Raw genomic sequence first — 25814 nt, forward strand, 5'->3', positions numbered from 1 at the left:
CGCCAAAGGCCGCGGGGGGCGAAGCGGAGGCGCCTTTCACGTGCTCGCGGCCGCCGACCCCCCCCCCGCCTCCGTCCCCTGCGGGCTGGCCCGGCGGGGCGGGGCTTCTGGGGTCGAAAGGAGCGGGGGTCCTGGGCTTTGGGACCACGTGGCGGCCACTGCACAGCCCGGGGAAGAGGAAGATGGCCAAGGCGCCGGGGGCACCCGGGGGTCCGAGAGGGAGCCCGCGCTCTCTTCCTTTGGGGTGAGCGCCAAGGCGAGTGAGGGGAAGGGGTGTGCCCGCCACGGGGGGCTGAAAACATGAACAAGGCTCAGGGCACGAGCCGAGCCGGTCAGCAGGCTAGAAGCGGAGCACACAGAGCAGGGGCTCTCGTGAAAGTCTGGGCGCACGGAGAGCCCTGGGGCAGGCTGAGGAGGGGGCGCGGTTTGGTGCGTCCAGACGATGCGGGAAATGGACGCTCTCGAGTCCTTGGAGGGCGGGGGGGTGGAGGGTTCTCCGCCAGCCTCGGGCGACACGGGAGGGGAAGCGTGGGGAACGGGCGCGGGAAGGCGGCCTCGGGTCAGCCCGGAGCGCTGCCCGTGGGGTTGCCGAAGAAAGCGGATCGACGAGGCGCGCGCTGTGGGGCGGGAGTTTTGAAGAACGGGGAGGGTTGAGCTATGGGGTGGAGGAAGGGGACGGGTTGCCGGCGGGGAGGGGAGGAGGGCTTTGCTGGCGGCGGAGGGTCTGGGGGTCCCTGGGGGGTGAGCGGGGAGTCCCTGTCGGGGAACGGCCCTCTTCGCCCCGCGCGTGGTGGGACGTTAGATGCCATTAAGTGCCCATCGACAATTACGAACGAACGGCCCGTGCGGGAGGGAAGAAGGGAGGCAGCCTGTGAGAGGCGCTAGGGGGCGGAGGCGCCGAAGGCACGTGTCTGAGAGGAAGGGGAGCGATGAACTGGGGAGAATCGGCGGGGGCGAAGGGGAGACCCGTGGGGCCTGTCCAAGCGGGGTCCAGGGCAGGCAGCGAAAGCAATGGGGAGCAGCGGGGGGCCATTGGCAGATGGGGTGGGCGAAGAGCTTCCCGCGAAGAGCCAGGCTGTGTGGTGGACAATGCAAAAGCCGGGCACATGGAACTCGTTTGAATGTGGATCCGTGTCGGTTTGGATCCCGCCTTTTCGGGCATGAACTCAAGGCGGTTTGCAGAGCCCGCAAATCTGGAGAGGTGGTCGCAGAGCCGGGTTTTGCCAAAAGTCGGAGGTCCAGGAGAAGATTCATAGGAACCTAGAGAAAGGGTGATGTTTGGGGAAGTAGCCTGGGCTGAGTATGCGGGGCAGCGGTCACACGTACGCAGCTGTCTGGCTGCGGGGTTCAATGGGAGAGAGCAAAGCACATCGTGAGGAGATGAGATTGAGCGTAGAACCACCACCACCCCCGAGTCTTGTCAGTGCTTTTGGGAGCAGGTGTGCGTATCGCCCGTTCACATGTATGTGGCTAAAAAAAAAATCTCTGCGGGGGACTATATTCTTGCCAAAGCGGAGGGATACCATTTGGGCGCTTTTTATTTAATTTGGCGGGATGGGAAGTGGCCTTTTTTTTCTTTTGGCTTTTCACCAACGGCTGCCTGCGCTCACTACCTCATTCCTTCATACGGCGGGAGGAACATGAGTGAATGGAACAGCCGCGGGGGGAGGCGCACGTGCGTGGTAAGGGAAAAGCAAAAGGAATGAATGAGGGAGACAGCAGTGGGAGGGAAGGGAGCTCCTGAGAAGAGCTGATGATGCAAGCAAAAAAGCTCAGCGGTTGGGTAAAAGGAACAGCGCCCCCATCCAGCAAGAGAAGTGAGGGGTGGGAGGTGCGATTGACAGCTACTGAAAGGAACAGCCTCTGTGAACGTTCTAGTCCCAGCCGAGGGAGGCACTCTGTAAGAGCTTGGCCCTGGAAGCCAGAGTGGAGGTTGCAGTCGCCACCAGCTGCAACAGAAGCTAGCCAGCAAGTAGCAGCAAGCAAACCACCGCAGTCCTGGCTGGGAGGGACCTTGGAGCAAGCAGGCAGGCAGGAGCCAGAGGAGGAGGAGGAGGCTGGCTCGAACCAGATCCAGACCCTGGCATCGTGGAAGCAATGGATCGGAAGAGGTGGGAGTGCTCAGCTCTCCCGCAGGGATGGAAAAGGGAAGAAGTGACCAGGAAATCGGGGCTCTCTGCTGGCAAGAGTGATGTCTATTATTATAGGTGAATGTGCCACTGCGGAGGGGCCTTGGGTAGGGAGGGTTGGGGGTGGGAAGGGAGGAAGATGGAGGGGGTGATGGGGCTGCTGTGGCTGCTGCCACCTATCTTTACAGGCTTGCTGCTGTGAGACTGTCATTGCAAATATATGCATACAAAGAGGGGAGACTGCTCAATCTACATTTTCTGCATGGAGGAGATATAGCTGGTCTTTCCTGTCCCCTGTTTGCATCTACTGTGGAAAGTCTAGTTCTGTGGGGAGTGGGGAAAACTGGTTTCTGCATGTCAAATAGGAAACGAATGAGTGGTTATTTTCAATCTGCATATGTGCTGTGCTAGAGGTCCTATCCATTTCAGAGCGGAGAGTGGCATCTTTAGCATTTTTGAAAGCTACAGATGTTCCTTGTTCTGTATTTAGCTAAAGAATCGCTTGAAAGGAAGGTTGCCAATGGCTTTCTCTCGGTTAGCAGTGGAGTAAACTACAAATGACAATTTCACATCTTAAAAGTCCAGTCACTTGTTATATATCCTCCCCCAGTGAATTGGGGGCAGGTTAGTCTCTTAGTCTCTACATGCTAAGAAATTACAATCCTGTCGCCATTGCAGGATATTCTCGTGGAAGTTTACGCTGTTATTTCAGGGTGGAGGAGCTAAGTTGCTGTCTGCTTTTTGTTCCTTTGGGGCTATGAAAATATGATACCCCTTTCTAGTGACTTTGCATCTGGATTTTGAGATATATCAATGGGGGTTCTCTGGAGAGAAATAGACTTTTATATTGAATAGAGAGCAGTGGTTCTCAAACTGGTCTGCACAGGCCAGCTGGTCTGCCACAGCATCCCCACATTAACCACATGGAGTCTACTCACCATTTCAAGTGGTAAATAAATTCTTAATTTCAGACTTCATTTTTTGGTACAAAATTTACCTGGAGGGCTCTTTTAAAATGGAATGAAGATGTGTGTATATCAGAATATAACATGGATGCAGTAATAACTTGCTGAAAAGTGCTTTCAGAGATGAAGAACTTGCTTGAGTTTTTCTAATATTTATTAAATGGTTCAGATTTGCTGAGAGTTTGTGAAAGAGAGACCGGGAGGCTTTAAAATACAGAAGGAACAGGTGCTGTAGGAGTCATATGGAAGGACAACAGATCAGATGGAGAATGTATGAGTTGATTTTAGTTTCCCCCCCACACACACAATTTTTGTAAATAACTCTGTGAACATATCTAATACTCTCTTGTCTTCCTATTTTCCGCACAACAGTCTTGTGACCTGAGTTGGGCTGAGAGAGAGCGACTATCCCAAAATCAGCCAGCCAGCTTTCAAGGCTAAGGCAGGTTGATAATTTAAATTTGATTTAAATAAATGTAAATTTATAGTCTAAATGCCATTGGAATCAGTAGGGGATGATAACTGAACTGTCAGAAGTGTTACCCTAAGTACAAGACAGTCTTTAGGGAGAAGACAAGAGAACTGAGTTTCTTTGCAAATGAGTGGATGCCCCAATTTGCAGAATAGGTATATAGCTACTCTCTCTTTGCTATACCACTAAACTAGAAACATTGTAGAAAGCCAATCAAGAAAAGATAGAGTGAGCAGGGTTAAAAAAAAAGAGCCATTTAAGGATGTGTGTAGGCAAAAAAATAACAGTGAGATGCTCTCACAATGCTCCTGTGTGGGTGTATAGGGAACAGAAAGACTACAGAAGATGAGTTGGTAGAAGTTGTAAGTCTGTCAAATACAAAACAGCTCCCCCTCTCCACATCTTAATTATAGTCACAGTATTTCTAGTATTAAGCTCATGTTAAATTATTGGGGGGCAGAGAAGATACAGTCTGTTGCATAAAGATACTAGTAACTATGTTCACATATTTTCCTAACCATGATTTGTTAAATAAGCCTGGGTTTACACATCACATTGAGCAAGAACTAAAAAAATTACATTGTGTCTGTTAATCTTGTCAATGTGCTGCTGGCGGCATGTCAAATTATGCCAGACTGCCAATGCATGAAAAGTCTTCAGTCTTTCAGCCTCATGGAAGAAGGATGTGAGATGGCATCTTCTGCTTGGTCAGTCGGGAAGCTGTATAGGTGGGATTTGGGGCTGCAGCACAGTTATTGCATGTTTATAATCTTATAAATTGTATCCTTCAATACCAATTCACATGAATTGAAAAGAGGAAAATAAAGGCAGAACATGTAAATCCTAGGTATAATTAAGTGGATGTCTGAAATTTTTAACACTAGTTTTAGAAAAAACCTCTTTAACACCCATATTTTGGATGATAGTAGAGTGACTGTCTTGGAATTTGTGTTCTATTAGGAGATATCTTTGAGAATTAGTCTAGACTAGGCATGCACAACATGTAAAGGGCCACAATGATAAATTAAAAAAATAATCCTGAGCCACAAAGGAATACTTGGCATGCTGATCAGCAGTTTGATGGCTAACAGAAGGGCAATTCTGGTGACATACAACAGCTTGTATCTTAGGATGGCAACACTATTTTTTTTTTTAAACATGCTGGTGGGCTGCTATTCTTGATCTAGAATTAGTATATTTTTTATGATGTGTAAAACAAAAAAGAGTTAGAGTGCAGTACTGCAGGCCACTTTAGCTGACTGTGTTCAGCAGGTCAGCGGTTCAAATCTCACCGGCTCAAGGTTGACTCAGCCTTCCATCCTTCCGGGGTAGGTAAAATGAGGACCCAGATTGTTGGGGGCAATGTAAATATATATATACATTGCTTACTGGTGTACACCGCTTAGAGAGTGCTTGCACTTAAAGCGGTATATAAGTCTCATAAATAAATAAATAAAGTTTTAGTGCCATGCCCATGTAATCAATTAGTATTGTCTATTATACATGTGATGAAAGATTTGGAGAACTCCAGTAGTTTTTAGAATTTTACAACTTCAGGAATAAAATTCAACAGGGTAAGTATCAAAAATAACTGACAAAATGTGATATGGAGACATGAGTGCCCATAATATTTTCATGTAGAAATAAGAAACCAAAATGCACACTTCTATGTAGGAGTAGGACTTAAAGATAAGCATCACTAGAACCATTCAGAATTATTCCTTTCTGTTCTTTATCTGCACTTAGAAGGTGAAGCTAGCTGGCCTGACTGAGTAAGCAATAATTATAAGTAGTAAGTTGGAGAAATGTATCTGGGATGCTTCTGAAAATGTTCAGGATTTGTTTTTAAAGAAGTACAGCTAGTCCTCAACTTACAACCATTTGTTTAGTAACTGTTCAAAGTTACAACAGCACTGGAAAAAGTGACTCACGACTGTTTTTAAACATGCACGGCCATTGCGGCATCCCCATGATCACATGATCAAAATTCAGATATTTGGCAACTGGTTCATATTTGTGATGGTTGCAGGATCCCGAGGTCATATGATTGATTACCCTTTATGACAAGCAGAGTCAAGGGGGAAGTCAGATTCAGTTAACAACTATGTTACTAACTTAACAACTGCAATGATGCATTTAACAATTGTGCCAAGAAAGGTTGTAAAATAGGGCAAAGCTCACTTGTCTCACTTAGCAACAGAAATGTTGGATTCAATTGTGGTCGTAAATTGAGGGTTGCCTGTATCTTACAGTTAGGAAACAGTGAATAGGAAAGAGCTGTGTCATGGAATCACTGAGGAAAGAAGTAAAAGTGGACCATATTATAGTCATGAAGTATGTGAACAAGAGCAGGAAGATAAAATATGTATATCCCATAGAAAAATTGTGCTTTCTAATGAAGGAAACATTGCGACCTGGTAGATAGTGTGAATCTGGAATGTCCAACCACAATAATTCTCAGTTGGTAATAGTGGCGAACATCTCTGATGACTCGTACCTGGCCCATCACAAGACTCTCACTTGACACTCCTACACCTGAAGCCCTTATACAAGAAGAACACTGACACAGACATCCCCTAAACACTGAAGATGTTACCTTGCCTGGTAACGAAACGTTCAGAAGTCATCCCTCAAACTCGGAGAATGAACCTTCACCTAATTCACAGTTGTAGCTGCTCATCGTACTTTTGTCTAGTTAAAGTAGGATTGAGACTGATAGGCAGTGGCATCAGTCCTTTAAAATAAGCCATACTCTATAGTGATGGGAGATTTCTCTACCACTTAATATTTTCAATACAGTATTAGATGGATCCATTTCCTCTTCTGTTTTTTTTATTTTTAATCAACCTGAAACCTCTGAAGAGAGCAATTTGGAGACTGGGCTAAAGCATAATGAGGATGTATACAGTTGGCAAATAACTGCCTCCTGTTTCTGACCATCCCATGTAGACTGAGAGTTCTTGAATTGGTGTCTGGACGCAGTTTCTTTAAAATATGAGAATAAACAAAATGAATTTCAGTGTGGACTAATAGGATACAACTACTAGTGGGCAAGGCAGATAAACTTGTGGAATTGTCCAAAGTTTGTAGCTTCACACTCTCTGGATTTTGTACTCTGTGTGGAAGCACATAAAGTGGCACTAGAGCTTAAAAGTGTCTCATTGCCTTTGGATTTGCTATTTATAACTAAGCTCTTTGTTTATAAAATATTTGTTTATAACATACTTATAAAACATTTACCCACTTTTCAACATTAAAGTTTCCCAAATGAAAGATAGGTGCTTGCATATAGTATGGGTGCTTCAGATAGCATATAGGACAGCTGCTTGTATGTTTGCTGGTGCTAAATAATAGAGTGCATTCATCTAATTTTAAAGCCTATTCACTTCCTGCCCCTATTTGAAGTGTTGCTACTAAACTCTTGAGCTCTAAATCTAAGCTAAGATACAGTATTTCCCCCTATAGACATTTGTATGGATCAGTTGGTTGATTAAAATACAAAGCTTTTTGTAAAGGTCCTATTCGAATAAATATCCTACCTTCCTATCAGATCCTAAATTTGTTTAATTCAAGCTATTTTGAATAGGAAGTTGCATTGGTTTAGGGAAGCTTTCATTTTGATTATGTTTAAAATAATAGTGTTACAGTGATTTTCTACATCACACTGCTTACCTAGCAGATGACTTAGTGGGAAAGGGTGATCCCTGAAAGGAGAAAGTTCAAAACTACTGCTGTGTATTACCCACTTGGTCAAAAACTACTGCTTGGTGTTACACTTTTGCTTTTGTTTTAATTAAACCCCTTATTTTTTTTCTGTTTTATGAAATGTCTGTGTGTGCGTTCCTGAAACTAGATAATTGGTGATGGAAATGAATTTGCTTGTAACTGGGACAAAGATACTTTTTCCATTGCAAATCAGAATATAAAAGAACAAAGAGTCCAGGTTGTCTGTGCAGAGTCGACATCTGGAGGCTGTTCAACCCAGTTTGAATAGGCTGCAATGTATTCATTTTAAGTTCTCCCCTTTTCTTCCCCCCTGCAGCCCATGTATGTTCTCAAAAGTCTGTGAATTTCAAGTAACACTAAATAAAGGAGTGAAAGAAAAGCAGACAGCTTTTTTTTTTTTTTTTTGTAAACAGTGTCTGAAGGATACCATGGAAAACTTTACAATGCCAGCATACCTTTAAGACAGGCAAGCGTGGAGAATTGGTTCCATTGGTTTGCAGCTGCTTTTTTATCTTTGAACAATAGAGGATCAGAAATGCCTTCTGCATTCTTTTTTTTTTTCAGTAAAAAAGCTTAATAATCCACATGGGACACTTTCATCACAAATGACTTGCAGGCCTTAAATCAGGGGGACTTCATACCCACTGACTAAAGCCTTTTCTTGTATCATACTGCTAAAATGGTAGTTTTGGAATTATTGAGCAGTTGCACAAGTCCCATATATCTAGAGAAGCATGTATTTTCTTAATTTTAATTTAAAGCTCTTAACCCCTCCCCTTTACAAAGCTTAAGTTCACCATTGATCTTCTATGTACGTTGTATTGTCCACAGTGTCCTCAGCAGTGATGAAAGTGACTTGCTGCTAACTAGCTTTGTTGCATCTGTAGTTATTGAATGGAAGGGGAGGGAGTCTGTTACCCCATAACAAAGCCATTATAGTTTTGCAGGGATAAGTGCAAACAGCCCAAAACTAATTGCTGTATTTGGGCTATAATTCTAACACATGCTGCCCAGAATTCAAAAGCTAAATTTGTTCTTTCTTCTTTCCACCCTTTCCCCTCCAAATTCTGCCCATTTCTCAGTCCAAGTGGGAAGAAATTCCGCAGTAAACCTCAGCTGGCCCGTTACTTGGGTAACTCCATGGACCTGAGCACGTTTGACTTCCGAACAGGGAAGATGCTAATGAGCAAGGTGAACAAAAACCGGCAAAGGATGCGGTATGACTGTTCAAGCCAAACCAAGGTGAGGCTGATCTTCTTTTCCTCTCTTTTTAAAAAAATTGGATACCCTATTGGCTGTAGGGAGAGAATTACAGTTGAATTCTAAATGCACACAGTGATATGCCTTATTAACTCTATTTACTTTTGTCATTAATGCTCTTTCTTTAATAACTTGTACTTGAAGCAGATGGCATTTAAATAGATTTCACATTTAAAAATTCTAAAGTACATCTTAGCAAAAGGGAGATAAAAACATCTCCAAGATTTTTGATTCTAAACAAAATGTCTGGTTGAATCAAATCATCTTATTTTATATATGTGTATGTTTCATTAAACATTGCAGTTAAACAGATACAAATACAAACTAGAAAAAAAGTTGCAAAAAACAAGAGAGAGGGAAATGGTGGGGTCAAGGAAGAGGGTGTTTTCTGCCCTGCCCTTGCTTTAGGGAACCTCCCAATCTCTTGGCCTTCTGCAAAGGGGTCAGAACCTGGCTGTGTAGCCTTGCACGGGGGACCCAGGAGCCCACATAGCCATGGGGCTGGTTGGCCCCTTGAGAAACCCCTCCGCCGCCTCTATTAACAACTCCTAGTCTCCCCATCTTGGAATTCTTTAATCATTTTTAATTATTTGGTTTTTAATGTTTTATTATATTGATTAAATTGTATACCTCCCAGATCCCCTCTGTGAGGGATAGGTAGACAGACAGACAGATGTAATAATAAAAAAAAAGAATTATAAAGAAATGCTTTGCTATTTGTCATAACAATTATAAACAATTTTAACAACCACTTTCTCTCAAAATACAACAATCTCTTCATCTCTTTTACCTATAAACAAATCCTTAAAACTTCATCATTCAGTCCTAGTCATCAAAAGTCCATTAACGGTTACCAAAAAATAAATATGACAATATATCTATTTTAATCTTGATCAAAAAACCCACTATATATGCCTTTCACTTTTAACAATCTTGGTCTTTAATCCCTTCAAATAGTGTTCTAAAGCTTGTTTACTTTTCATTTTTCTTTCTCTCTTCTCACTGAATCCTTCAAACTTTAACATGTCACTTTTGTAAACCCAACAAAATAGAAAGTCATTCTTTTGGGTATGCCATTTCTATATCCCTTTTTAATTATTAAGGTTTCATTTATATACCTAGTGCAACATCTTTTTCGATATTCTTATAGCCTGTCATTTTTAAATCTAAGATCCATCTCAGTCTTGTCTGGTAAAACATGTTCCTCTTCCAAAACATTTTTGAAAGACTATCTATAATGGCAGACACTTGAAAGATTAACTTCTGGATCTATTGCTCACAATCAATCTCCAATGTGTTCAGTGTTAAAGTATTTTGTTCCATTCTGTGTTAGTAATTTGAATTTAAGTGTTCTCCTTTAATTGTAATCTTTAGGAGTTTCTAACTCGTCTGGTGTCTAACATTCAAATATCCATTTCCTTTTAAAAATTTAAAACAGCATTTTCCCATGGGAAGGATTCTTGTGATAAATTTTAAAATCTTATTTCAAATCCATCTTAGTCCATTTATGACTTTCTAAAATCAATGTTCTAGTTATCCTTTTGCTATTTATTCTAAAAGGCTTTTTATACCTTTAAAACATCTTTAAAAAGTTCTATAGCTAAGATCAAAAGGTTCTTAATAGTTGAAAATCAGCTAAGAACCAAACGTGATTAGAAAATGAGGTTCAGCAGAACTTTGTGTCCATAAGACTACATTATGGCTATGAGCTTGGTGGAATCCCTTGATTCTCAACTGTTTAACTCACAAGCCATTAGTTATTAGGAGTGGCTGTCCGGAACCACATGGGCTATCTCACAATCTCTCTCCTTTATCCAGAGAGACTTGACTGGTCAGAAATTACTGTCTGGCTGCTGATCTTGCTATCTGCTCCTTCAGAGACATCTAGTTTGCCATGAATTCTCGTCGGAAGAGAACTAAATGATCTTAAAAACATAACAAGCTATGAACAAAAAGGGGTGGATTGGGGAACTCCATTTTTAGATCATTTCTGTAGTTTATTATTCTTGACCAAGTTACTATTTTATGACAAAGCATGAAGGGGAAATGAGGGTCTGGGATCCATCTTATATATTCCCGGAATAGAAGTGGACATTAGCTGTAGATATTGGGAATTGAACCTAGACCCTTCTGTACGCTAAGTAAATGCTAAGGAAGGGCTTTTCCCTCCTTGTCTAAGAGGGCAGCCTTTGCCCTCAGTCATCAGTCAAGCTGCATTGTGTGTATACTATGTTGTTTTTCATAGACATGAATGGCTGGCAGTTGTAGATTTAATTAACTGCATTAAACTTTGTTGACTTAAGATATTATGAATTAAGGCTCCTATTATTTATTTATTTTAGTGTTCATTTAGCACAGCATTGCTGGCTGTGGAATTCTGGAAGTTGAAGTCCACATGCCTTAAAATTGTCAAGGTTGAGAAACACTGATTTAGCACCTTCTATAGATTTCCCACCTCTGTGTGATGCATACAAGCAAACTGATATGGAATATCTGATCAGTTAAAATTATTTTAAAAATCTACACCACAAATCATCATCATCATGGCAGTAACAAAAACAGATAACTGCTTATAATCACCCTAGAGCTCAAAAGCTTGCTGAAATAAAAAAAAATTTAAGGCCTTTCTTTTTTTCCAAAACAATTTTTATTAGTTTTCCATTTTACACCAACATAGCTTAAGAACCCACGTGGAAACATGGTGATCCATTTTTTTAAAAAAACAAGCAATAACATAGTACATATACCCAGTATTTCTTAAAAATTTCCCTCTCTATCTATATAGAATATTATAATCAAATTAATACATTTTCAAATGATTTCATTCATCACTATATCTAACCATCAACTACATTAATCAATACAAATTTTAATCTATAAAACTACATTTCTTAAGAACATAATCAAGTCAATATCTTTCTAAAACCAATTCATTCACTAATATAACATTTCATCCAAGTTATATAATTAAAAATAAACTAACATTCTCTGTCTATTTATGTTATTATAGGCCTATTAAAACATTTCTAAAACTAATTTTCATTGAATATGTCACTATATGAATTTCATTAATCAATAAAAGTTTACAAACTAATTATCTATTCCAAAAATCCTGTATTATGCTTTCTTAATTTTACAAATATTTAATCTTAAATTAACATATTCATTTACTATTCAGGTGCCCCAATTATTTATTTATTTATTTATTTAAGCATTATTAACTCCAAAAATAAATTCTTTCTCATCAATCTTCTGTTGTTTTTCACTATGTCTCCAAATCTTCAATAATTAATTCCATCACTTCTCATATTTCAGTTCTTTTCTCATTATACCATCTCTAATAATAAAAACTTATAAAGCCCTTTTAACAAAATCCAAGTCCAACTCAATCCAAATCGCTGTAAGGCCTTTACCACATTACTATAATCATATTTAATATTTGTATCTTATTCTGGGTTTCTTTCTAGTCCAAACAGGTTTCCATAATCGGGCCTCCGCCTGCCACACTATACACTCCAAAAAGAAAGCTCCCCTTATACATTTTGTTAAATTAGTATAAAAGTTGTAGTTAATCTGAATGACTTGTAGCAGAACATCATTTCACCTTTCTTTTAACATTAAGTAAATTTCACTTAAAATCCTTTCTTTTATATTGTCCTCTTTAATCACATGTTTCTCTTCTTCCCATGTTTTTTTCTCTATCTCAAATTCAAATGGCGTCTGCAAACCAACTTGTCCTTCTGAAACAAGATCGTCCAGTTTCTTATCATAAGTCCTTTGTCCATTGATATCAAATCTTTTTTCCAAAATCAATTGATTGTCCAACTGTGGTTTTACTCCTTCCACCTCGATAAGCAGGGCACAAGCCTCTTGATGTTTCACCTAGCCACAAGATCAGCTAAGCAAACGAACCCGCCCCAAACCGGAACCAGAAGCCAAATTTTTAAGGCCTTTCTGATAACAGTTGAAAGTATGACTGATTGGATCTCCAGTTATAAAATCAGAATTGAATCTTGGAAGTCATCTGCTCTAACCTTTTATTCAGTGTAGGATTTATTAGCGCAGCAGCTTTATGCTCATAGACCAGTGGTTCTCAACCTTTTTAATGCTGTGACCCCCCCCAACCAGTCGTAAGTCAAGGACTACCCAACCGGTCGTAAGTCGAGGACTATCCAACCGGTCGTAAGTTGAGGACTTTCCCCAGGGAGCGCCGCACATGCGTGGTGCCGCCCCCTGCGCCAGCCGAGGCGTAGCTGGCAAGCGGCAGAGACAGTGCAGGCTGACCACTGGTTGGGCCACCAGCTGGCCCAGCCCAAGGGAGGTAAGGCACCCACCAGGCCCCACGCGCACCAGCAACCCTCCCTGCACCTGCCGGCCTCCCACCTCACCCCTGGCCCTCTTTTACTTACATTTTTAGTAGTTGCTCAGCAGGGAGGGGTGGAAGCTTCCAGATAGCTCACCTTCGCTGCAGACAACTTGCAACACCGTTTGCAGAATGGGACTTTTGGCGGGCTCAGCAGGGCAGAGACAGCCTGGACAATTCCTATTGGCTTTTGAAAGCCAATAGAATTAGAGTCTGTTCAAGAGAGTCTATTCTATTGGCTTTCAAAAGCCAATAGAATAAAAGGGAGTAGCACAGCTAAGGAAAAGGGGGAAAAAATGGCGGACTGTGTTGTTTGGCGGCCCCCGTGAAATGGTCGTTCGACCCCAAATGGGGTCCCGACCCACAGGTTGAGAACCACTGTCATAGACCTATACAGGTAGTCCTTGACTTACAACCACAATTAAGCCCAAAATTTCTGTTGATAAGTGAGACAGTTACATAAGTTTTGCCCCATTTTACAAACTTTTTTGCCGTAGTTAAGTGAATCATTATAGTAACATGGTTATTTGATTAATCTGGCTTCCCCATTGACTCTGCTTGTCAGAAGGTCGCAAAAAGTGATCATGGCCCCAGGTCATTGTAACCGTCATAAATAAATCTTGGTTGCCAAGCATCTGAATTTTTATTGTGTGACCATGGGGATGTCACAACATCTATATGTGTGAAAAAAGAACATAAGTCACTTTTTTCAGTGGTGTTGTAACTTTGAATGGTCACTAAAGAAATGGTTTTAGGTCAAGGGCTACCTGTACTAATTTGTAGTTTTTTATCACTCTAAAGTACATCACAATGTTGATATGGCTTACTGTACATACATACTTAGACTCCTAAAGTTGCCTTATAGGAAGATAAGCTGTTGATCTAAGGCAGGGTTAGGCAACCTTGGCTCTTTTATGACTTGTGGACTTCAACTCCCAGAATTCTTGAGCCAGCCAGGCTGAGGGAAAAGAGAGTTTCCAAGCTGAGCCATGCTGGCTCAGGAATTCTGGGAGTTGAAGTCCACAAGTCATAAAAGCCAAGGTTGCCTAACCCTGACCTAAGGCTTGAACTAAGATGGGGCTAAAGAGCAGTCTGGATACTCTTTAAAAAGCTGTATGGTATTGGGAGGAAAAATGGATAATTCATGATCAAGATAGATATGAAGGGAAAGCAACTCTGTCCTTCTGTCATTCCTGACAAGAAAATCCTCTTGCTGCCAATGGAGAGAATTCATTGTAGCAAAAAAAAAAAAAAGTTTCTTTTATCAGGTGATTTCTCCAGAATCACAATGTAAGGAAAGGGTTATTTTTCTTGTCATGTATCCTTAAAAAAATATATGTTATTTATAAAGACATTTAACTTTAAGTTTTAGGAGTCTTGAGAATGTTTAGAATCAAGCCACTTCAATTGCAAAATTGTCAGTTTGAACCAGTTTGAAACTCTTCCAATTCAAAATCAAATCTTTGTGGTTAGACCATAGCTGTTTCTGGCTAAAAATGCTCAGCCTATTCACAGCTGATTCGCATTTGAAACAGAGTATTTTGGATTAGAAACAATTTGATTCAAAACATTTTTGCATCATCATGAACTCCATAATGTTGTGGACAGAGATCTTAGTTTAATTTTGGAATGATTTTTTTTTATTGCTCACTTCCTATCCTCTCAAATCCTTAGGGTAAACCTGATTTAAACACCACACTTCCTGTGAGGCAGACAGCTTCAATTTTTAAACAACCAGTCACTAAGATCACAAATCATCCCAGCAACAAAGTGAAGACAGACCCCCAAAAAGCAGTTGATCAACCCCGACAGGTAAGGGGTGTGACTGAGAGGTGGGAGGTTTGATTTGAAATATTTTCCAAATGATCTCATAGAAAGCTAGACTGAGAAGCAGAGGCCTAATCAAAGCTGAGCAGCAATATAAGCCTTGATTTCTGCTTTGAAGTCAGTCTGCTTTGTCCATTATACCACATTAAGTTATTGTAATATTGTTAAAAGACTCCTATTAAATCCACCTAATCCAGCATCTTATTTCAGGAGTGGTTAGCCAGAAGTTGCAAGGATGTCTACAAGGAATATAAATTGCCAGCAAGTATATCCCATGATCATGGGTTGCATGAAAAAACCTAACTGAGGCGGGAAAAGATTGCTCATAATGGTTTTTTCTCCCTTTTCAGATTAATATGAAGTAAAATCTGGAACTGTAGACCTTGGGGCTGCATGCAGGTTGCTAGCATTCCTTTCATACTTACAGAGCACCTTCTCCCAAATGGATGGGGCCACTGTTGGCCCGTGTTTACATATTTTGGTATTTTGAGTAGAGTTTAAAAGGGGGAAATCCTTGATAACCTCTATGGTCTAATGTTAAGGCACCAGGCTAGAAAGTAAGAGACCGCAAGTTCAAGTCCCACCCTAGCCAGGAAAGTCTTGTCCAATAGAGAGCTGCAAAATTCATCAGTCTGGGAATGAGCCATTCTGGTAAATTCTAGAAAAATTCCATTTCTCTCCAAACTGGGAATGATTCAAGATGCTATGGACAAAATAAGTCTGGTGTTCGGCCATAAATCCTAAACCAATTCCAGTTCAGAAGCTAATTCTGGAAATTACTGAACTCTCCCATCCCAACCCCAAAAGTGTTATAGTCTGGAGGGAAACACAACTTTCTGAATTGTCTGAAATGTTGAATTCTCAAATTGGCAATTTTTGCACATCCCTATTCTAGAGATTTAAAAATGTCTTGGATAGGAAGACAGTGTCAGAGTAAAATCCAATGTTTCACAACATGGTATCCTCCCAATAACTTGCACTACATCATTTTCAATCATTATTCATGCCAGTTTGTGCTGATGGGAGTTGTAATCCAAAACAAAAATCCTCCAGACTCTGCCACCTCCCTCAGCTCTTGACCAGCAGCTGATCTATTCAATTACAGAAATGTAAAGAATGGAAGCTGGGCCATTACATTTACTCAAGTTGAAAGTTATTTGTTTCCCCTCTCTGAATTGTTTGCTTTCCTGCATTAGAGATGGTCACTGTAAGACCTTGTTCCTGAGTCAGCTTCCTACCCAAACTTTTCTCCCGTCTTTTTAGATGATAAATCTGGGAATGGGGCGTTATGTATACACCATTCAGGAATCTTCAAAGACACAGTGAGCTAAAATGCTGTTAGGCTGAATAACATTAGAGGAATGCATATTGGGAAACACTAGAACAGGGGTAGGCAACCTTGGCTCTTTTATGACTCGTGGACTTCAATGCTAGCTCAAGAATTCTGGGAGTTGAAGCCCATGAGTCATAAAAGAGCCAAGGTTGCCTACCCCTGCACTAGAATTAGATGGGAAAATGACATACTGCAGGGTTTTTAAAGACATGTAACAGACTCATAACTTTTCTTTCTCCTTCCTCCCCACAAACCCCCCCCCCTTTTTTTTTTTACAAAAATTAATTATTTTTCTCTTTTTAGCTCTTCTGGGAAAAGAAACTAAGTGGCTTAAATGCCTTTGACATTGCAGAGGAGCTGGTGAAAACAATGGACCTTCCAAAGGGTTTGCAAGGTACTTTCAACAAGTGTTGACAGAGAACTGAACTGTTGATGGCAATGACCAAGTTCCTCAGATCATGAAGCTGATTATTTAATTGGAAATATTTTACATTCCACTTCTCCACTATCAAAAATCCTTCAGAGCATTTGACCGTTACGATAAAAATAATGATTTTTATAGTAAGCCTGAATTTTTAGGAGTGTTGCTATCAAACAAATAAATGACTGGGTCATAAAAACAAATGTCCAGATAGGTTGAATGAATAGAGCATTCTTAGCACAATGCCATAAATATATCTATATATGCTAGATGCAAGAGAATTTTTTTCCTAAGCTATTGTTCCATCATATAGAAGGTAAATATTTATGTCTATCCATATATTCATTTCAGTAATGAAAGCTTTAAATCTCCCTCGTTCACAATCCTTGAATTGTTTTCAAGAGTTTCTAATAAAGGAGAATATTTGTAGCTCACGATTGAAATGAGGGGTCCTTAGTGCTTTCTAAGCTTGGTTGTTTTCTTGAAGACGTTCCATTACCCAAATGTCTGCAAGCAAACAGCCAAGCTCACAGAGCACCAGGGATGTCTCATGAAGTTTCTGGCTAGAATCTCCTCTTTTGTATAAATTGCTCTTTCCTTAGCTCCATGGCAGAAGTGATCCAGTCATTAGGATACAGGAGGATCTGGACAGACTTGAACACTGGGCGCTATCTAACAAAATGAAATTCAATGGTGAAAAAAGTAAGGTTCTACATTTAGGCAAGAAAAACCAAATGTACAGGTATAATATAGGGGGTACCTTGCTCAATAGTAGTAACTGTGAGAGGGACCTCGGAGTCCTAATGGACAATCACTTAAATATGAGCCAGCAGTGTGCTGCAGCTGCCAAAAAGGCCAACACAGTGCTGGGCTGCATTAACAGGGATAGAATCAAGATCACGTGAAGTATTAATACCACTTTACAATGCCTTGGTAAGGCCACACTTGGAATACTGCATCCAATTTTGGTCACCACGATGTAAAAAAGATGTTGAGACTCTAGAAAGAATACAGAGAAGAGCAACAAAGGTGATCAGGGGACTGGAGGCCACAGCATATAAGGAAAGGCTGCTGGAATTGGGTATGTCTAGTTTAATGAAGAGAAGGATGAGGGGGGATATGATAGCAGTATTCCAATATCTCGGGGGCTGCCACAAAGAGGGAGTCAAGTTATTTTCCAAGGACAAGAAGCAACGGATGGAAACTAATCAAGGAGAGAAGCAACCTAGAACTAAGGAGAAACTTCCTGACAGTTAGAACAATTGACCAGTGGAACAACCTGCCTCCAGAAGTGGTGAATGTTCTAACACTGGAAGTTTTTAAGAAGAGACTGGACAGCCATTTGTCTGAAATGGTATAGGGTTTCCTGCCTGAGCAGGGGGTTGGACCAGATGACCTTCAAGGTCCCTTCCAACTATTGTTACTATTATTAATATTATTATTATTATTATTACTACTACTACTATTACTATTATTTCAGATTCCAGTTTTCTTTCTTTCTGCACTTAGATGTCTCATCATAACCAGCTGCTTGAACTATTAGTTAAAAATACAAAATACCTTTTTAAAAATCTCACTGTTCGCTGACATGTGCATAAAATGAGATACACACTCATTTTGTGCCCCTTATCCTCAGGAAAACAAAACAGAGCAAGGGAAGAGAAGAGAAGCTTGCTGATTTTCAGTCTGCTGAAAAGGGAGGAAAGAGCTTAATTCTATCTCTTCTCCTAGAAGGCACAGGGCTTAAACTGTTTGGAGGCTAATCCTGCCCTCTTATTGTTAGCTCTGCCTTCTGTAAAGGAGGAAAGGCTTTCCACCTTAGTTGTGTTTCTAGGCCATGAGGTTAAAAAGAAGTAAAGGAAGAATATTTTTTTTAAAAAAAAAGTCTTGAAGAAGCTTTAGTTTTAGGAATAGGGATTTAAATTTGAATCTCAGCTCTCCACTGTAGCTAGTGCCCGACACTTCTGTCAGCCTATCATGGAGTATATTTGTGCCTTAAACCTGATGGTGCTGATCAGTAGCAATTTTGTAATAGCATCAGCAAAAAAGACAGAATCATTTATTAACTATGATCATCCTGTACCTCTTTAGGTGTGGGACCTGGATGTACTGATGAGACTCTCCTTTCAGCCATTGCCAGTGCCTTGCATACCAGCACAATGCCCATCACTGGGCAGCTCTCTGCTGCTGTTGAGAAAAACCCCGGAGTCTGGCTGAATACTTCTCAACCTCTCTGCAAAGCCTTCATGGTGACTGATGAAGACATCAGGTAGTAAAGCCTGACTCCCAGGGCAGGAGGTGAATTTCTCCCCCTGGTGTTTTATGTAGTGTCAGAATTTGTTAGATGCTTAGAAACATCTATGCTTCTGTCCTAAAAAAAAAAAATTGTTGTGAAATGCAATTATCTGCCTACAGTGGAGCCCGGGCATTCACTCTCAGTCTAATTCACAGGCAAGGCTACAAACATTTAATGTTGTTTCCAGCAAGAGCAGGTAGATTCTGTGCCGAGTTCCTGTCCTCCCGTTCTTGAAAGCACATAAGACTACCACAACTGCAGCCTGACCACAATTCGGTCAATTGAGATCTTTTTTTTTTTTTTCTACAATGGTACCTCAGTACTTATCATCACTTGGTTCCAGGAGGTGTGACAAGTACTAAAAGTGCCAAACAAAGTGCCAAACAATGCATTTACCACATAATCTTTTGGTTTCAGCCGGGAAGGACTTCTGTCTGTCCCTTTTCCTATGTCAGTGACCTTCCCAGCATGGCAAACTTCCTATCTGCCCTTTGTGGCCATCCCCCTCTTCTTTTTGCAGCAACCTTCCCAGCAAGGCTAACTTCCTATCCGTTCTCCACAGCTGTCCCCCTTTTCCTATTGTAGCACGTCAAGTACCAAACAAACAAACGAGTACCAGGACAACGTTTTCATTTTAAAATGAGTTGAATACTAAATTTGACTAGTTTTGAAGCTATCAAATACCAAGCTACTTTTGGGGGGGGGGGTTCATAATTTTGGTAAGGGATTCATGACCAGCAAGCTCACCAACAGCATTTGGGACACAGTGAAGGAACTTTCTAAGTGTCAAGGGCAAGTAGGCATGCCAGCATCTAGCAGTGCAACAGTATGCTCTGACAACACACTGCATGACTCTGAAAGAAATCTGGCAAGTGCTATGGCAGCCATGAACCAGAAACTGCTTGTAGCCACAGTATGCTTGTTGCTGTTCCACTGTAACCTATATTGTTCTCAAGAATACATATGTAATAGCTGATTTCATCTCCACCAATCAAATAGATCTGAGATTTAATTGGTAAGGAAGAAAACCCCCAAACACAACACCTGGGTATCATCCTTATACAAAAGAGAACCCACACCAGAGGTGAGAAGTCCGTACTATTGACAACTTACATTAATTCTTTAGATCAGTTGCCCTGCTCATGAATCTCACAAGTCTCCGGAGCTAGACGATTACCTACACCACAGGTCGGCAACCTGCGGCTCCGGAGCCGCATGCGGCTCTTTGAGCCTTCCCCTTTGGCTCCCAGCCTCCTCTGCCTTTGCAGAGAGAGACAGAGACAGAGAGAGGCAATTGCACTTCCCTGCTTCTCTCTCTCTCTGTGTGTTTGTGTGTTGTGTGTGTGTGTGTGTATGTGTAAAAGAGAGTGCACTCACAGTGTTCTCCGAGGAGCTGAAAAGCTTTCTGGGCGGAGCTGCTCCCTTTGCTGCGTCTCTGAAGGAAGCAGGAAGCAGGAAGGGCAGGAGAGAGCTAGCTAGCCCAGCTAGGCTGACTCAGGAATTCTGGGAGTTGAAGTCCATGAGTCATAAAAGAGATGAGGTTGCTTACCCCGGAGGTTGTTGGACAACAGCTTGAAGCTTGCCAGGTGAGCAGCAGATAGGAGGGGGGGGAGAAAGAGAGAGAGAGAAAGAGAGAGAGAGGGAGAGAGAGAGTGGGGGAAGAGGAGTGGCAGACCAAGGGCAGATAGAGAGGGAGGGAGGAGAGACCCTTTTGACATCTAAAATGAAGATAACACTGCATATATCCTTTTTTTACCTGTGTGTGTATGTAATTTTATTCTCTTAAAGCATTCTCTTGGTGATCATTGTTTTAATAGTATGGATATTCCCAAGAGTCATATTTTTACTTTTATTTTTAATGTGTATATATGTGTTTGTGTGTGTGTGTGTGTGTGTGTGTGTGTATATATATATATATATATATATATATATATACACACACATATACACACACACACACACACATACACATACACACACCTATAATAAAGGTAAAAAAGGATATATGCAGTGTTATCTTCATTTTAGATATCAAAAGGGTTTTGCGGCTCCCAGTGTTTTGTTTTTGGTGGGAAACGGGTCCAAGTGGCTCTTTGAGTGTTTTGGGTTGCCTACCCCTGACCTACACAGATTCAGTAAGCTCACTTTGTGCTTTTTGCCTGTTCTCTCTCATTCCAATTTCATAAGATGGTAGTGGTGGAGAAATTAAAAGAAGAACTACTGCCTATTCAACTTTGAACTACTGAATGATCCTATTACTCTTCGATAATTTACCTCTTCCCTGATAGCAGGATTTCTCCACTTATATCTGCTGCGTGCAACAAAGGAATAGATACAACATGTGCTGGGGGTATTTATTTAAGTAATTTTCCCTCTCCAGGAAACAAGAAGAGCTGGTTCAGCAAGTGAGGAAGAGGCTAGAGGAAGCCTTGATGGCTGACATGCTTGCTCATGTGGAAGAGATAGCAAGGGATGGTGAGACACCTGCAGTAAAGAGTAATGAAGAAGAGGAGGAGGAGGAGGAAGATGATGATCGTGGACAGGAGATGGAAAATGTATAGTCCAGGTAGCAAAGTTCCACATTAATACCTTTTCCCCATCACGCATATTTTTGCAGTGTCATTTTGATGTTTTCCCGACATCAAGAAACTTGAAGAAGCTCAGAGTTTCTGATATTTCTTTATATTTATCATCAAGCTCAATATTTGCAATGAAGGATAGCATTTTTCAAGATTTTAAGAAAATACTTTTCCGATCATTTCTTCCATTTCCATTTTAACTAGAAGGGACTTTTAGTGGAGATTAGATGGTATTCTTGGTATGTCCCAAAGAAGTGGGGGATTAGATGGTATTCATTGTATGTCCCATTGGTGCTTTTTCAAGAGGCAAATAGACTTTCTTGAAAGGAAGTCCAGTTGCCTCTTGAAAAAACACCTTTGGGAAAACCATGACCTGGATAACTGAATCTCCATAGGCGGTTATGTTCTTGATCCTGAAATCAAGTTGGCTTGGCCTGTTTTTTGAATGGAGAGGCTACAGTCTTGACCTCTCCTGAATGTTGAATAGCAAGTACACATGGACCTTTAGAATAGGGAAACATTTCTTGAACATAGAGATTATTTGGAAACCCACCCATCCATAGTCACAGGCAGTGGTCTTGATCTTGCTACGTGCTAATGTGGTATGATGTAGAGAGGACTTCTTCATAGAATCATAGGGTTGGAAGGGGCCTTGAAGGGCATCTAGTCCAGCCCCTGCCCAAGCTAGGAATCTTATTATTCTCTCTCCCATGCCATCCCAGGGTATCTTTTGGAGCCATATCCCCCATGCTTTGTAGCTGATCAAGTGTCTCTTTTCCTTCAGGGTGTTTTTCTCCAGAACTAGCCCGCACTTGGTCCACCTAGAGGCAAGTGCATCTTCAGAATGCTGTGCACTAACTGTATCTGCGTATGTGAACGTGTTTGGCTTCAGTTCACAAGAAGCTGAAGGGACCAGTCAGACTGAGTAGTTTGAAGAAGGACTGGCTAAGCTCAGTTTTTTCTTTCCTCTGCCCCCTCATTTTTCTCTTAAAAGTATCACAGGGCAATAGAGGAATCAAAAAAGTCATATGAACATAATTCCTTTGTCTTATTCCCAGACCAATAATTGAAACAGGTTTCCCAAGTCTCTTTCTAATAGTGTCTGCATGCCCTAAAACGAAATGGCTTAACCCAGAGATGTCATGAAGAATTTTTTTTTTAAGTTTTCTCTACATATTTGAAATTACATGTAACAAAATATTTTTGATGGTATAGGTAAGCTATTCCACTTGTAAAATCTTGCTGTGGGTCTTCATTTTCTTATCTGATTGTTTAATTTGGGTTTGTTTTATTTGCTTTTAAAAAAAAACTCCCATCAACAGAACGTGCCTTTCTATGTGGACTGGGAAATTGAGCCCCCAAAGCTATACAGATCCACATTTTGATCAAAGTCCCCTTCTTCTGCATGAATATAAAATGACATAGAACTATAATTCATGTAGGACTTTATGAGCACAAACCATTGTGGAAAGAATATTAAATGATGACAATAATCACCCAATCAGAGAAAATGTAACCAAAAGGTGATGTGTGAGTTTTTAGCAACTATTTGAAAGAAAGGATTACTTAGTGCTATTGATCTCCTCTTGTACTATAACTGAATTAGTCGCTGGAGGGTGGGTTGCCTTTGTCTCATATAATTAAATGCTTTTCAAATAGTAATATTAAATTGCTAACATAATTGAGGAGAAGCAAACAAACCAGTCCAGTTGTAAATGACACAGAATTTGCCTTAATGAGTTCCACCTCAGCTGGGATTAGGTTACTAGAAACACAGATAATAAGATCTTTGCTCTTGCTTGCTTCCTAATGCATACTGTCTGTAAATAAATTGTCATCAACCTGATACTTTATAAGTGCTGGATTTTAAATTTCAGGTTTAGATGACAGTACTACATCTCTTTAAAAAAAAAAAAAAAGCCAGGGCTGATGGAAACCTTGTTCATGAATCCTGGCTAGATTTTACATATTTTGGAAATGTGGGATGTATCTTCCTTTTTAATTTCCAAAATTAGAAATATGATCTTGGGCCTAATATAGCTGTTTTCATTTTGGACTTATAAAAGAAATTCAGGATTTTGGTCCAGAAGTCTCTTTAAGTTTTCAGATTTTTGAGTATTTGGTTGAAATCCATCATGTATATTTCTCTTCTGCTCTTGCATGCACATAAGAGTTAGTCCCTGCTTGGTTTCTTTTCTCTGTTTATTTGGAGCAACCTCTCAGCATATAATTCCTAGGAAATATCATAAATTATTGTTTTAAGCTTTTTATGCTGCAAAATCATGCTGCGTGCTTAAGTTGTGCTAGGATGAAGCTGCAACTAGTGCGCAAATGTGTGAAGCCCTGTTGATAAGGAAATAGTATGGCTGTCTTCAAGCCAGAGTGATACATTTCTTTCCTTTTTAACAAATGATTTGATAGTGTAGTGTTCATTAACAAGAATTTAGAAAATTCTTTGATCCTTTGTCTTTCAAATACACACTCATCACCACTATCGCCACCTTACCACTAATATGTACCTTAATTGTAACAGTATCTTAATGTACAGTCTTGTTGGGGAATATTAGTTTTGTAATAAAATGTTTTTCATACATTTAATTTTTCATGTATTACTGTTTGTTGAGGAAATATAGTGAAATACGGATAGCATAACTTTTCAAATAATGTTACTCCCAATCATAGACCTGGAAAAGGGGGTGAGGTTAAAAAAAAATGTATGTAGCAGTCCCATAATGAAAGAGATTCAAAGCAGGCAGAAGAATGCTATATAGGGCAGGGGTTCTCAACCTTGGCAACTTTAAGACTTGTGGACTTCAACTTCCAGAATTCCTCAGCCAGCTTTGCTGGCTGAGAATTTTCTGAAAATTGAAGTCCACAAGTCTTAAAGTTGCCAAGGTTGAGAACCCCTGCTATAGGGGTTTAAGAATTCCTGGGTTGAGCAATGATGGTCATTAGATCAGATGACGGGTTTTCGTGAGCAAAGGAAGTCCACTGAATAGTTCCATGGAAACAACAGAGAATGAAAGTTTTGGTTTTCATTCCCTACTTGGAAGTACTTTAGAGCCCCAAATGGTCAACATTACAATTATGGTTAGGGTTTGGTTTTTTTTTTAAACAAAATATAAATAAAAACTGAATAGAGCACCAGTTTAGTTCAGTGGTTAAGATACCAGGCTAGAAACCAGGAAAACATGAGTTCTAGTCCTGCCATGGTCACAAAGCCAGTTAGGTAACCATGGGCCAATCCCTTTCTCAGCCTTTAGAACAGACATGTCAAACTCGTGACGTCACGCAACATATCGGGATGGTTTTGCCACTGCCGGCAATGGGATGGGCGTTGCTTCCGGGTGACGCATCCGGTCCGCGGGCCAGCAGTTTGACACCCCTGCTTTAGAAAAAAGGCTTTTAAAAATTCGGTAAACTACTTTCAAAAACTTGCACAGAAAACTGCAGTCACCAGGAATCAGCACCCCAAAAAAGCACAACTAATGTGTAAAATGAATGATCGCTAATGTTCAGACAGAATGGAGACCAAGTTCAACACACTAATATTACTTGCAGGGCAGCTTGCATTAGGTGAAGCCATGTTACCATATTCTGTTTAAGGATTTCTCATAGTCAAGTAATAGGGAATTAATAGGTTGCTGGGCTGATCAGCATTGCTGAGGTGCAAGAAAAACAACCATTTAACTGGTTGTTAAACTGCTATAAACCCCAGGGTTGAAGTTGTGTCTCTTGCCCAGTGAAAAAGTTGGAGAGCAGGGATAAAAGATGTAACTTCTTAAAGGGATGCTTTCCTATCCTGCAAATTAAATAATATGTGACATGGGTTTTCCTGCTTGAATGCCAATTATAAATATCTCCATATGAACTCACACAAAAATATTAATAAAAGGACAAGCTGCTTATTCGTAACAAGCATTCTCAGGTTTAAAGTACTTCACTTATAAAGAGGAGGCTACTCTTCATTGCCCATGTTAACAGGGCCTAAAAGCAAGTTTTGGTAACATTCAGGGTTGGAGTTATATCAACATTTCCTGATAACTGGAACAGTGCCACCTAAGTGCCAACTTTTATAGAGCTATTACAAAGTGGAAAATCTGAATTTTTTTCAGTACCTAAAATGTTTAGGGAGGGAGATTAGTCATAATGACAAGTTCATAGCCCTGTATCCATCTAAAATCTCCGTAAATGATCACTACACCTACAGTGTATGTAACTCCAAGCTTGATCTAGCAGCTGTGGATAAGAGTTAGATCCACTAACCCCACTGATCAAGGACATGGTCAGTTGGATATGGCAGGAAGCAAGAGTTACATCTGTCATCCCAAACTCTACAAATTCATGCATGGCATTAATACCTCATTTATTAAGTTGCATCCGGCTGAATCATACTCCCCTTTTGAAAAAATTGCAGTGATTGGGTTCATACACCACTGAGCT

At 40.6% G+C, this 25814-nt stretch overlaps 1 protein-coding gene across 4 annotated transcripts; it reads left to right on the top strand.

The window, feature by feature from the left end:
• The first annotated feature begins 97 nt into the window (after positions 1 to 97).
• MBD3 (methyl-CpG binding domain protein 3) lies at positions 98 to 23297 on the top strand. Of its 4 annotated transcripts, none has more exons than XM_039328482.1 (7): positions 98 to 244; positions 8375 to 8534; positions 14590 to 14727; positions 16379 to 16469; positions 18588 to 18765; positions 21173 to 21358; positions 22156 to 23297. In XM_039328482.1, the coding sequence occupies exons 1-6, from the start codon at positions 183 to 185 to the stop codon at positions 21351 to 21353; spliced, it is 810 nt and encodes a 269-aa protein (XP_039184416.1). In that variant the 5' UTR covers positions 98 to 182; the 3' UTR covers positions 21354 to 21358; positions 22156 to 23297. The 4 variants fall into 4 exon arrangements, with proteins under 4 accessions (XP_039184416.1, XP_039184418.1, XP_039184414.1 ...); XM_039328484.1 differs by lacking the exon at positions 98 to 244 and adding an exon at positions 1103 to 1682; XM_039328480.1 differs by lacking the exon at positions 98 to 244 and adding an exon at positions 1720 to 2207.
• The last annotated feature ends 2517 nt before the right edge of the window (positions 23298 to 25814 follow it).

Source organism: Crotalus tigris, unplaced genomic scaffold, assembly GCF_016545835.1.
Source record: "Crotalus tigris isolate CLP2741 ecotype Arizona unplaced genomic scaffold, ASM1654583v1 scf7180000024379.1109085, whole genome shotgun sequence".
Classification (NCBI taxonomy): Eukaryota; Metazoa; Chordata; class Lepidosauria; order Squamata; family Viperidae; genus Crotalus; species Crotalus tigris.